Raw genomic sequence first — 14142 nt, 5'->3', positions numbered from 1 at the left:
AACCTCGTTGACGTAGTCTCTGTGGCGCAATGGAATAGCGCGCTGGACTTCTAATCCAGAGGCTCCGGGTTCGAGTCCCGGCAGAGATGGGTCCGAATGAGAACTGCTTGGCGGACGAACGGTTCATTTTGAAATAAAATATTTTGGTGTATATGTAAGGATGCTAATGCTTTGAAACAGTAGGATGCTGTGATCATTACGTGTGTGCAATTCGGTTGTTACACACCTCTTGCAAATGTTAAAACCTGATTTAAAAAGTACATTTAAAAAACGAAATTAAACAAGTAAATTCAAAGAGGATGTTTTATGAGTTTTCATCATTGAATGAAATACAAATCTATGACATATCATTTTAAACACAGTCCAAGCTTTTTCTTTAATGTGCTACAAACTGACGAACACCATGGCTAAACTCTTAATATTTTAAAATGTTCATTATTTTTAGTATCAACATTTCTGCTTTTTATTTTTACACTGTGCCCTTTCTCCCCCTTTTTTTTTTTTTTTTTGCTGTTTCTTTTGTTCAAATGTATTTCTACAAAGGTTCCTATGTCTCGTACTTTGGTCAACTCTAATTGTTTTTGTGAATGTTGGTTTGATATTTTGCACACATCAAGAGCATGTTGTAGACCCTGAAAAGGACAAGCGGTAGAACATGGATGAATGGATATAAACATAATATATTGATGCGCGTGCAGCGGGTTTAACACAAGGTGGCGCTCCTGCGTTATTTTCTCATCTCAATAGTAATCAGCAGATCAACACAAATGACAAATGTTTAGCCTACACTAGTGACGACAATCACGAAGGCTTGTTTGCGAGGGCTCATCGGTGACGTCATCGGTGCACATTCCTAGTAAAGCCCCCCCAGGCCCCCACCCCCTTACAACATAACCTCTCCAGGCTACTTGGCTGTTTTTCTCCTTGTCTTTTCTTTTTTTTGGCCCAAGCTGCATCCAGGGGGAGAGAAAAGGGGGGCAGTGATGTGATTTTGCTGACGTCAGAAAGAGAGAGAGACAGAGAGAGTGGAATGCGCCTCTAATAAGAATATGACGTCAAGCTAGAGATTACGCCGGAAGTGGAACAAGTCATAAACACATGCTCCTCCTATAAATGATCTTTGTGTAAACATAGTTCGTCAGTTTTAATTCATAACTAAAGTAGTGTATTTATGAGTAAATTATTATTTTGGTGAGGTATAAATGTGTTACGGTAGAGCAAAGGTGGTCGTTTTAAATTACATAAAAATAGGCGTGAACGAAAAAGTACAATGTGGTTTTTTTTAGTTCAGCATTTTAGAGATAGTCGACGCCAGTTGGTACCTCTATAATCAGTATTTTGTCTTTTTCTTTTTTTATTATTCCTATTTGTTTTGAAGGGCTAACCGGAAGCGTGTTTGCATTCATGCTAGCCTGACGTGGTGTGTGTGCAGAAGCGGAAAGCGGACGGGAGAGCAAAAGAGGAGAGCTGAGTGGTTGGTGGGGGAGTAAAAAAAGGCTCTAGTGAAACGCTGTAAAAGCCCAGAGGGACCAGCCCGAACCAGGCAAGAACCGGCAAGAGTTCTTTTTCGTCCTCTTCCTCCCCCCCCCTACATGTCCCTCGCTGTGTTTGCCTTTTTGATGCCGTCCTCACGGAGTTTTGGGCCAGTAACGGACTTCGTATTCCTGGTGGGCTGAACCATGCAGAGGCTGCTGCTGCTCCTCACTTTGCTGCTGACTTTGCAAACCGGTAAGATGCGTTTGTCTCTTTACACACACACACACACACACACACACAACACACAACACACACACACACACACGCAGATAAAGCTCTGTGACGGTATTCGGAAGGTGGGTTGGGGGGGGGGGGGGGCGTATAGTTGAACATGATTAGATCGCCATACTTTTTTTTTACCCCATTTTTTTCAGTCGTACATGACTCTTACATATGCATGACTTATAACCACCCCCCTGCCCTCCGCCTCCCCCCCCCACTCGCCCCTCCAACACCACCCTCCATACCCTCCCTCGGGTGCTGTAATTGAGACTGGCCGTGCACGTGACGTGAATGACAGTGATTGATCAGCTCGTGCTCGGCTCGTCCTCCCATCCCCTCCTTCCCGTGTCCTTACCTGCACGCCCGCCATTCCGGTTTAAGTTCACACACCCCTTCCTTACACCCATTATTACCCCCACGCATCAGCATCCTCTCCTGTGCCAGCATCACCATATACCTGCAGTGATGGCATAGCATGTGGTTGGAGTTCAAATCCCAGCCGAGTCATACCAAAGACTATAAAAATGGGACCCGTTTTCTTCCCTGCTTGGCACTCAGCATCAAGGGTTGGAGTTGGGGGTTAAATCACCAAAATGATTCCCGGGCGCGGCGCCGCTGCTGCCCACTGCTCCCCAAGGGGATGGGTCAAATGCAGAGGACACATTTCACCACATCGAGTGTGTGTGTGACAATCATTGGTACTTTAATCTTAATGTATTGGAGTTGTTGCTAGGTAACAGTGGGAGGAGGCTGCACGGGTGCTTTTCAGCTACCTGTTAGATGGAGGTGTAATGTATGTGCCATTGTCTCGTCCTGGTAGAGACGGATGGGAGTGTGTGTGTGTGTGTGTGTGTGAGGGGGGGTGGGGGTGGGGGGGGGGCGTTTGCTGAGAGAAGGTATGGAAAAGGGATGATGTCACCATGTCTGCCACCTTTAAAGTGTGTGTTGCGCAGCTGCAAGCAGCCTTGTTAATGAATCCCCTCCTGCTCGTCTTCTTGTCCTGTGAATGGTAATCACACAGCTTATATGAACATGGCCGCGTGTCCCATTGTCATCCTTTTTGTCCAAAAAGGTGCTTTCTATACAATACAGCCTGTACTGGATTGATTTAGCAACCCTGGGACATACTCGCTCCCCAAATGTAGCTCTTTAAAATGTTACTGCGTAATCAATGAGGGGCAAACTCCTCCGAGGGCGAGGAGAAGGTTTAAAACTGAAAGTTGTAAAGTGATGATGCTTGTTTGTTTTTTTAATGGATTATAATTGCAGAACGCTTTTTTTTTTTTTTACCTTCAAGGTACTCAAAGCGCTCTGACACCATTTCCACATTCACCCATTCACTCACACGTTCACACACTGACGGCGGGAGCTGCCATTGCAAGGCACTAACCATGAGCAAGGGTGAAGTGTCTTGCCCAAGGACACAACAGACGTGACTAGGATGGCGGAAGCTGGGGTCGAACCTCTAATGAATGCCATTTCTTGAACGACACCCATAATTCATCATCTAACATACGGAATTGAGTTTTGGGCGTCCAATGTTGTTCCCAGTGCACAAAGCAAAGGTTCTTAAAGGCATGTGTGTGAAGGCCCAACGTCAGTAACCTCTGACCTCACGCCAAAATGCTCTTAAAATTCCGTCAGAGACGGTAAAATCTGGAACAAATCTTCCTATCAGAGCTGTAGCCAATACTTTTTTTCTCATTTGTATTCAAATGAAGACCATAAATGACATCAGACCGTCCTGCGACTTAATACATGATGGGAGTGTTTTTGCGGACAGTGCTCCTACATTTAGAGGATCCCTGACTTTTTTTGGGGTAGATCCTTAAAGGGGATCTATGATGATTTTGAATCTACATTTAAAACACTTATTTGTGGTCTTGGTAAGAAGTATTGTATGTGCATTGGTGTCATTTTTATTTGTAAAGTATTTTCTGGAGGCGTTACCAGATTGCAAATGAAACCTCGCCCCACCCTCTTCAAAAGTATCATCATTTATATTTCAAAAATGTACGCTGTTCAAATACATATCTTAAAAAGAAACGTCACCACTATTTATTTTCCAGAGGCGGTTGGAAATGCATTTTATAGAGATTCACTCGGTCACTACATTAGGTCCACCTGCACTCTTTCTGAATGATACACACTATGCATAAAACATCTTCTTTTAGCAGCATTTTTGTCACTGCATGTCGGTGTTATTATGCACATGCCAAGGTTATATGAAAAAGTTATTTTATCCTACCTTTTTTTGTTTCCCCAATCTCAGCTAGCGTCTTACGGAGCCCCTCCCCCTCTAACTGATAGATTGTTTGTTTGTTCATTTGAAAATGATCCCTATTAGCTGATGCCATAGCAGTATGTTAGTCTTACTGGGGTCCACACAAAATATTACAAATGACAAAACATGCACACATGCCCTGCGATGAGGTGGTGACTTGACCCGAGTGTACCCGGCCTTTTGCCCGAATGCAGCCACACCTGCGACCCAGAGAGGGACAAGCAGCAGAAAATAGATGGATGTATAAAATATGTTAAAAAAAAAAAGGTTTACTTGCATCAATCAACACTGGTATAAAATAACACATGAAATAACACAAATTAAATTAGTTTAAGGTTATTCCCTCAACTAGCAAATACCTGTGCACTCTTTTCTTAAAGGCTGATTTAACTTATATTAGATGAATATCGAGTGGTAAATTCTTCCAAAAAGCAATGGCTCTATGAATTACTGTTTTGTTCATTGAGTTTGAGTTTGTGTTTACTTCGAACATGCATGCATACAACATGATACATCACAATTTCTCTATTCAACATGTTCGAAAAGGAGTAGGAAGAAGCAGAGCTTATCTAATCCTACCCCTTTTCCTTTACATAGCAGTTGCTAAAACTTTTGTTCACTTCCTGTTCTCAAATTATTCACAATATACTCCACAAGTAATAACATTAAAAATAAATAAATAATAATTAGTGAAGTTAGTTATATTTTATATGTTGAGATGAGTGAGATAACCTAGAAAATGAATGGATGGATGAAATAAATTCAGAATGTTTATCATGATTCTTCTTCTTTGTACTTTGTAAACACTTTAAGTTTGAAGAGTTTCTTGAAGTGGATTATATTAGTACATTGTTTGATTTCTTTGCTTAATCCATTCCATAATTTAATTCCACATACTGATATACTGAAGGTCTTAAGTGTTGTACGTGCGTACAAATGTTTTAAATTACATTTTTCTTTAAGATTATATTTCTCCTCTTTTATTGAGAATAATTGTTGTATATTATTGGGTAGCAGATTGTAGTTTGCTTTGTGCATAATTTTAGCTGTTTGCAAATTCACTATGTGGTGGAATTTCAGTGTTTTCGATTGAATGAATAAAGGGTTGGAATGTTCTCTATATCACTGGTTCATTGTATTTGAACTAGGTATGACAACATGATGGTTAGACTTAGACTTCCTTTATTGTCATTCAAATTTGAACTTTACAGTACAGATAAGAACAAAATTTGTGGCATTAGCTCGTGGTAGTGCAGGATAAAAGAGCAATAAGGTGCAGAGTGTTTGCATTTACAAATGAAGGTGCAGATATAAATAAATAGATTACTGTACAGATAAATATATTGCACTTTTGCATATGCATCCACGTTCACGGATGTATGTTATATTGTCTTTATAGGCGAGTGAGTTAATCCGTTTTTTGGGGGAATTGAGGGGATTATTATGATGCGTTCAAGAGTCTTTTGGACTGAGGGAAGAAGCTGTTACAGAACCTGGAGGTTCTGCTACCAGCATATCTTGTGTTGTAATTTTGTGCATCATCAATCCAATAATCAAGCTGGTCAAACAAAAATGAGGGCATTTTTGAGTCACTAACAAGACAGAAAAATAGCTTTACCTATATATTGTACGTATGATACAGCGCAGTATTTGTCTTACTCTATTATGATGTTGTGGCAATCGATAAAAAATATACTCACCAAGCAGGACTTCCGTTTCGGTACAGTAAACCATGCTAACAACAACTGGTGGCTAATCTTAGCGCTATTTTCACCACAACAATCTCAAGTTGATCAACTTTTGGCACAAGAAGTTTTTGATGGACTTTATCTTCAACTCCTGCTTCATTAATGAAGTTAAAGTTAAAGTACCACTGATAGTCACACACACACTAGGTGTGGTGAAATTACTCTCTGCATTTGACCCATCCCCTTGTTCCACCCACTGGGAGGTGAGGGGAGCAGTGATCAGCAGCAGCGGCCACGCTCGGGATTCATTTTGGTGATTTTAACCCCCAATTCCAACCCTTGATGCTGAGTGCCAAGCAGGGAGGTTAAGGGTCCCATTTTTATAGTCTTTGTCGGTGTTTGAACTCACAACCTACCGATCTCAAGGCGGACACTTTAACCACTAGGCCACGAGAAGGTTGTATAATAAAAAAATTAAAAAAACACACTTGAAGCGGCCGTGTCAGCAATTTGAGGGTTCCAGGTTCAATCCCCGCTTCCGCCATCCTAGTCACTGCTGTTGTGTCCCCGGGCAAGACACTTTGCTCCCAGTGCCAAACACACAGGTTTAGATGTAACTTAGATAAGGGGTTTCATTATCTAAAGTGCTTTGAGTCACTAGAGAAAAGCGCTATATAAATATGATTCACAATTCACTCACACTGGTGAGACATTGACAAAAGACAACAGCGGCGCGTAGCATCAGACATTCAGGCTAACTGAAACCCGCGTGTATACAGGGTATGGCCTACTCGGTTTCAGAGTTGGTCCTCAACATGGCGCCCTGCAGCCACGTGAGGGGCTTTTGACCAATCTTAGGAGAGCGTCTGGCCATACTCTCTCTAAATGGTCAAAAGCTACTCACGTGACTACAGGGGGCCATGTTGAGGACCAACTCTGAAACCGAGTTGGCCATACCCTCTATACATGGAAATAAAAAAAATGACAACATAAAGGAAGTGGTTGAAAGCTTCAATAATTATTTTGTAAACATTGGACCAAAATTGGAAGAAAGGATTCCAGACCCAGTTTCAATTGAGGACTATAATGATACCATACAGCAAATTCCCAACTCCATGTTCCTCAGTAATGTGACACAGGAGGAAATAGTTACAATCGTGAAAAAATGTAAATCTAAGACTTCAACTGATTGTAACGGAATTGATATGGAAACGATAAAAAAGGTTATTGAAGAGATCTCAGGACCATTAATGTATATTAGTAACCTATCATTTCAAACAGGTACATTTTCAAACAAAATGAAAATTGCTAAAGTTGCACCAATTTATAAGACTGGAGACAAACATCAATTTACAAATGATAGACCCGTTTCTTTACTTCCACAATTTTCTAAAATCATTGAAAAACTGTTCAATAACAGATTAGAGAGTTTCATAAATAAAAATAGAATACTCGAAGAGAACCAATATGGATACAGAGCTAGTGTTTCAACTTCAATGGCTTTAATTGAAATTACAGAAGAAATTACCAATGCAATAGATAGTAAAAAATGTGCGGCAGCAGTTTTCATGGATCTAACTCAAGCATTTGACACTATTAATCACAATATTTTAATCAAAAAACTAGAACGATATGGCATCAGAGGGTTAGTCTTAAACTGGATAAGAAGTTATCTAACGAACAGAAAACAATACGTGAAGCTAGGCGAACACACGTCTACAACGCTAAATATATCCTGTGGTGTACCTCAGGGATCAATACTAGGACCTAAATGATTCAATCTGTATATAAATGACATTTGTAAAGTTACAAAAGATTTAAAGTTAGTATTATTTGCGGATGATACAACAGCGTTTTGCTCAGGAGAGAACACACAGAAGATAATACAAATAATAACAGAAGAAATTAACAAATTAAAAAGATGGTTTGACAAGAACAGACTATCGTTGAATCTCAGTAAAACTAAGATAATGCTATTTGGTAACAGTAGAAGAGAAAGTCAAACACAAATACAAATAGATGGAGTAGAAATAGAAAGACTAAATGAAACCAAATTTCTAGGTATAATGATTGATGATAAATTGAACTGGAAATCTCATGTAAAAAATATACACATCAATAATGAATAAAGCAAAACATGTTCTAGACCAAAAATCACTTCATATTCTCTACTGCTCGTTAGTGTTACCATATGTGCGCTACTGTGTAGAAATATGGGGAAATAACTACAAAAGTACACTTCATTCACTAACGGTGTTACAAAAAAGATCAGTTAGACTAATACATAATGTTGGATATAGAGAACATACAAATCCTTTATTTATTGAATCAAAAATACTGAAATTCCACGACATAGTGAATTTGCAAACAGCTAAAATTATGCACAAAGCAAACTATAACCTGCTACCCAAGAATATACAACAATTCTTCTCAAAAAAAGAGGAGAAATATAATCTTAGAGAAAAACGTAATTTAAAACATTTGTATGCACGTACAACACTTAAGACCTTCAGTATATCAGTATGTGGAATTAAATGATGGAATGGATTAAGCAAAGCAATCAAACAATGTACTAATATGATACACTTCAAGAAACTCTTCAAACTTAAAGTGTTTACAAAGTACAAAGAAGAAGAACCATGACAAACATTCTCAATTTATTTCATCCATCCATTCATTCATTCTTAAAGTAATCTTACTTATCTCATCGTATGAATTATGACTTACTTCACCAATAATTATTATTAAATTATTACTATTATTTATTTATTTATTTTTATTGTGATTACTGATGGAGTTTATTGTGAATAAATTGTGAACAGGAAGTGAACAAAAAGTTTTAGCAACTGTTATGTAAAGAAAAGGGGTAGGATTAAATAAGCCCTGCTTCTTCCTACTCCTTTTCGAACATGTTGAAAAGAGGAACTGGAAATTGTGATGTATCATGTTGTATGCTTGCATGTTCGAAATAAACTCAAACTCAAACTCAATACACGGTTGTGACTGAGACTACTATAAGCTATCAATAGCTATCCAGTCAAAGAGGAGATGAACTCGATTGATTCAAGATGTATTTCATCTTCGACATCAATACCACATTTTTGGCGTGAGCTACGTGGAACGATAATGCAGGACACGCATTGCTAATGATCATAGCTTTGACTGTTGCAGAACAACTTACATTCGTCGTTTCAACACATGTGAGCCCGGTTCTAAGAGTCATTTTGACAAAGTAATTGCACGTCGTGGCCATGTTGTAGGGGCCGGGTGACTCTAATAGCAAGAACGCTTGGAGGATCGTCCGAGCTACCAGTGAGTACTGTAATCTACAGTAGAACACACTCAAACAAATGTAAAGGTGACTATATTCATAGTGAAATTGTGTTGATGCCTAACGGTAAACGGTACAGAACAGCAACATACAAACTCAACAGGTATAGATTTTCCTTTGTCCCACTGGCAATCAAAGCACTTAACAACAGAAAACTACTGTAATAACCGGATGCATTAATAAGGAGTGCAATATTGGGATAGTGCAATATGGAAGGTGTGCAATACGGAGGGAGTGTAATGTGTGATCTCATAACCAACTGATATACCTGCGCACTGTTCACCGTCGTCTTTGTATTGTCGGATGAACTGTATGTATGTATGTATGTTCCTCGGAGACAATAAAGCTAATTATTATTATTATTATTATATGGGTGTTATTTCATGTTCAGAGGACTCTAATAATGTCAAAAACATATTTAGAAGGTCGTAAATATATTTTTTTAATGCTCTAACTCCGGGATTCTCAAACTGTGGGACGTGTACCACTTGTGGGACGTGGGCTCCATCTAGTGGTACGCCAAGGAATCACTTAATTAAAGTACAGTGTTTCATTTTCCTATAATCAAACACAGTGTTGTTACTGTTCAAACTATGTTTGATTGATTGATTGATTGAAACTTTTATTGGTAGATTGCACAGTACAGTACATATTCCGTACAATTGACCACTAAATGGTAACACCCGAATACGTTTTCCAACTTGTTTAAGTTGGGGTCCACGTTAATCAATTCATGGTACAAATATATACTATCAGCATAATACAGTCATCACACAAGATAATCATCAGAGTATATACATTGAATTATTTACATTATTTACAATCCGGGGGGGTTAGGTTCGGTTGATATCAGCACTTCAGTCATCAACAATTATATCATCTGAGAAATGGACATTGTAACCGTGTAGGTCTGACTTCGTAGGATATGTACAGCGAGCAGTGAACAACGTGTAATGTTACAGTGGGCAAAAATATTAAATATACTTGTTAAATAAAATCTCTGCATTGTTTTAATCAATACATAGGCCTACTATGCTATTCTATTTTAATGTTGGTCATTATGGTGTGTGGAGAGCCAAGTTTTTTCTGAGGTGCTACTTGATGAAAAAAGTTTGGGAAGAACTGCTCTAACTATGAAAATATTTGATTCATTAATACGTTGCGGTCACGTCTGGTACTAACGGCGATAAATGAGTATGTTGTGTTTATTATAATATTTTGTAGCAGCGGGCACTTGGAGCAGCTCAGAGGCTGCAGTCTACCGTTAAGACACCAATTGGGGTCACAGGCTTGGGAATGAGGCCCATTTACCAAAGAGCATATCTAATCAGCCATCAGCCAACGAAGGCACTCACTGAAGCGGCTGCGAAGCTCAACCTGGAAGCGGATGGCGACCATCCATCCATGCCGCCCCCGCCCCCAGTCATCCACGCCATTGCGGGAGCTGATCGTACCAGAAGGCTGACATGTTTGTCTGAGTAGTAAAACGTTGTGATGATCGGGCAGAAAATCTTCAAAGTTAGATAAAGTGACGATCCAATGTGTGGCGAACGATAAACCAACAGCTCCGAGGGCTTTGGGGGTTCAAAGCCCCAACAATGCGATGGTGTTTGACAGGCTGAAGGCGATCGCAGTTCTAAAAAGAAACAGTATCCATTAAGAAGGTTTCTTCATGCAGAGTTCCCCGAGCAAGAGAGGCACACTTAATCACATCTGACTCAGACTTTTGGACATGTTTTGTGCGGAGAGGACCCCGTTTTATGGCTTACAGGAAAAGTTGTGGGCGGGACAACGCGGGGCAGGTGTGGGTGCTCGAGGTGCAACGTGAGGGGCTCCATTTAGAGGGGAACATTACTCAAGCTCAACTTCCCTCTTCAGAGAGGCTGCTCATTCACAAAGAACACGTCCGCTTCAAGGGCTTCGCATTCGTAAACGGACAAGCTCGGCCCGGCCTGGCACGGCCCCGGCCGGAGTCATTGGCACCAGTTACTTTTCACATTCCCCTTCTTTGACTTCTCTCTTTCTTTTCCGTCAACCCCCTTCCCTCCTCTCGTTGGCTCGCTAATAAGTTCCAGATGTGCTGCTTGCATTCCTCTGGTCGGCGGAGAGGGGAAAGAGAGGAGGGGAGGGGGGAGGGGGGGGAATTAAAAGAGGGAGCACATGACGAGGAAGAGGAGCTGCTGTACTGTAGTGCACACACGCACTGCTGTGTGTCTAGGGGCGTGGAGGGGGCTAATGGTCACATAACCTCAAAAGTTAACCCCCCCCGTCCCCGTCCCCGTCCCCGTCTCTTCCTCCCGCCGCAGGAATGCAGTGCCACTGATGATGTCACTCCATTTTGGTAGCTTCCCCCACTTTATGAAAAGGAGGGAGGGGAGTCAGGGGTTCGACTCGCTCTATCCATCTTGCCTTGACGATAACAACATTAGAGTCCATCGTCCCACATCCCCGTCCGGGCCCGCCGTGCAACAAAACAGCCCACGGGGGAATAAAATGATTGCGCAACAAACAACAAGCCGCGCCGCGCTCTCGATGGTCGATGGCCGCATGGCCGATGACGCGCGCTCATTAAAGCGATGCGCATGCTTTACTTCTTCCCGTCGTGATGCGGACCCCCCGCCGAGCCAATTGTGCCCTCCAGCTGCACGCTTACCTTGGCCGGTTAGCGCTGAGTGAACCGCTTGAAACTTTATGCAAGCCCGTCTTCATTTTGTCGGCGTGCCATCCCAAGTGTGTTGACTCCTGAGGGAATTAGAAGATAGGATCCAAGAAGGAGGAATTAAGTTCTAGTTCACCTCAAAAAGTTTAACAAGACCCCTAGCCCCAAACTATTCCTGTTCCTGTTCCTATTACTGTTGATCTTGTTGCCTGTTGCTTTCCCGCCCGTTTTCTTTTTGCCTGCTTCTTCTCTTCCTGATTTATATGTTTTTGTTTCTGTCCCTGTTCCCAGCTCATGTTCCAGATCCTGCTCCATCACCAACACCCCTGCCCCTATAGTTGCCGCTGCTCACGTTCCTTAATGTTGATCCTTATCCTGGAGTCATTTTCCTTTTCCTGATTCTGATTCTTTTCTCTGGCAGCTAATGTTCCATATGCTGAGTCCCACCACAAACATGCCCTTGAACATGGTCCTTAACCCTATACTGTTCCTTTTCTTGTCACTGTGCTTGCTCTTGTTGTTGGTACTGCTCCTATTCCTATTCTCTATGCTCACATTACATCCTGATCTTGTTTATGTTTCAATTGTAATTATTTTCCCACTAATATGGATCCCGTTCGTATTCATGTTCATGTTTCTGACGTGACCTTATTCTTGTTGCTGATCTGTATCCTAATCCTTCCTCTGCTCATGATCCAGCCCATGTTCCTGTTCCCACTGTGACGATCTGTCACTTCATTTCTGTTTGTTTCCTTGTTTTTTTATTTACTTCCCGTCAGTGCTCTTATTTTGTTATAATTCCTGTAATGCACTGTTTTTTCCTCACCTGCCGTTGCAATCAACATGTATCCTATTTATACTTTGTCTCGAGCACTCCTCAGGGCTCGATGATAACTCTTTATATTGGAACTGTTGTATGCAAGATTGCTTCATTTCTCTGTTGATGATAATTAAAGTCATCATACCTGCTCATCGTCCTCCTGGTTCTTGCATCGTGGGGTCACAAAAACGGCAGCCATGCGAGTTCCCGACACCCATTCCTCTTCATGTTCCGTTTCATGTTGCCGGTCCTGCCCTTAGTCATTATTTTATTTTTTTGTTCCTGTTCCTGTTCCTGCTCCTGTTCACCTTCACTCTCCTTTTCTTGTTTCTGGTCATACTCGTATTGTGCTTGCTCCTGCTGCTGGTACCACTTCTATTCCTGTTCTTAATGCTCATATTGATCCTGATTCTGTTTATGTTCCAGCTTCTGTTTTTTCCTGATACTGATCCTGTTCATATTTACGTCTCTCCATTCCCGTTCCTCTTCACAGTCCGTTTTGTGTTGCTGGTCCTTCCAGCCCCTAGTGCTTGGTCCTGTTCGCTTTCCCAATCCTTTTATTTGTTCTGGTCATAATCCTATTTGAGATCCTGCCCCTGCGCTTGGTCCGGTTGCTGGTACCGCTCCCATTCCTGCTTTTAATGCTCATATTGATCCTGATTCTGTTCCCGCTTCGGTCTCCTTTTCCACTCTTTTTCGTGATACCTATACTGATCCTGATCCTGTTTATGGGCAGCACAGGGGTTAGTGCATGTGCCTCACAATACAAAGGTCCTGGGTTCGATCCTGGGCTCGGGATCTTTCTGTGTGGAGTTTGCATGTTCTCCCCGTGACTGCGTGGGTTCCCTCCGGGTACTCCGGCTTCCTCCCACCTCTAAAGACATGCACCTGGGGATAGGTTGATTGGTAACACTAAATTGGCCCTAGTGTGTGAATGTGAGTGTGAATGTTGTCTGTCTATCTGTGTTGGCCTTGCGATGAGGTGGCGACTTGACCAGGGTGTACCCCACCTTCCGCCCGAATGCAGCTGAGATAGGCTCCAGCATCCCCCGCGACCACGAAAGGGACAAGCGTTAGAAAATGGATGGATGGATGATCCTGTTCATATTCACGTTTCTGATCTTAATCATATTCCTGTTTCTGACGTGACCTTGTTGTTGTGACTGATCTGGATCTTATTCCTTCCTCTGCTCATTCTTGATCCTGTTTCAGCTCCCAATGCGTGTTCTGTTCCTTCTTTCCTGATGGACTACCAAGAGACAGATTCTTGTCTCACTCCCTAGTAGTTTATTTGCTGTTGCTAATTTATTCCCGAGACGTCACAAGGCTGGCTGGGGGGAGGGGGGTGACTTTCATTGCTCTTCCATCAGGAGTGAAGCTCTCACCTTCAAGAAAGTGTATGTGGTGATGTTGGCAAGGCTCCTGATATGAATACTATTACTGCGCTCCCAGGGGTCAGGAGGTCAAGGCTTTTATTGGCTGCCTCGTGACAGATGACATTGCAACAAGTCACAGTACATACCAATGAAATTAGATAGCGATGGATTCAATTAAAGCAGACCTTGGATGGGATAAGTTATTATTTGGTTGATGCTTTTAAAA

General features: G+C 41.6%; 1 protein-coding gene and 1 non-coding gene across 3 annotated transcripts in view; both read left to right on the top strand.

The window, feature by feature from the left end:
* Positions 1 to 15: 15 nt before the first annotated feature.
* On the top strand, positions 16 to 89 carry trnar-ucu (transfer RNA arginine (anticodon UCU)). The gene has a single exon. It is a non-coding gene; the product is annotated as a tRNA-Arg (tRNA).
* Positions 90 to 1190: 1101 nt separating this feature from the next.
* Positions 1191 to 14142, top strand: part of LOC133661837 (kin of IRRE-like protein 1) — a 74935-nt gene continuing 61983 nt past the window's right edge. Inside the window, exon 1 of one of the 2 annotated variants that reach the window (XM_062065356.1) lies at positions 1191 to 1728. In XM_062065356.1, the coding sequence (XP_061921340.1) occupies positions 1680 to 1728 (49 nt within the window). In that variant the 5' untranslated portion in view covers positions 1191 to 1679. The remainder of the gene's footprint in view (positions 1729 to 14142) is intronic. The other variant, XM_062065357.1, reaches the window with a different exon arrangement.

Source organism: Entelurus aequoreus, linkage group LG12 (assembly GCF_033978785.1).
Source record: "Entelurus aequoreus isolate RoL-2023_Sb linkage group LG12, RoL_Eaeq_v1.1, whole genome shotgun sequence".
NCBI lineage: Eukaryota > Metazoa > Chordata > Actinopteri > Syngnathiformes > Syngnathidae > Entelurus > Entelurus aequoreus.
Note: the sequence above shows the minus strand (reverse complement) of the source record. Positions and strands in the feature narration are given on the sequence as shown.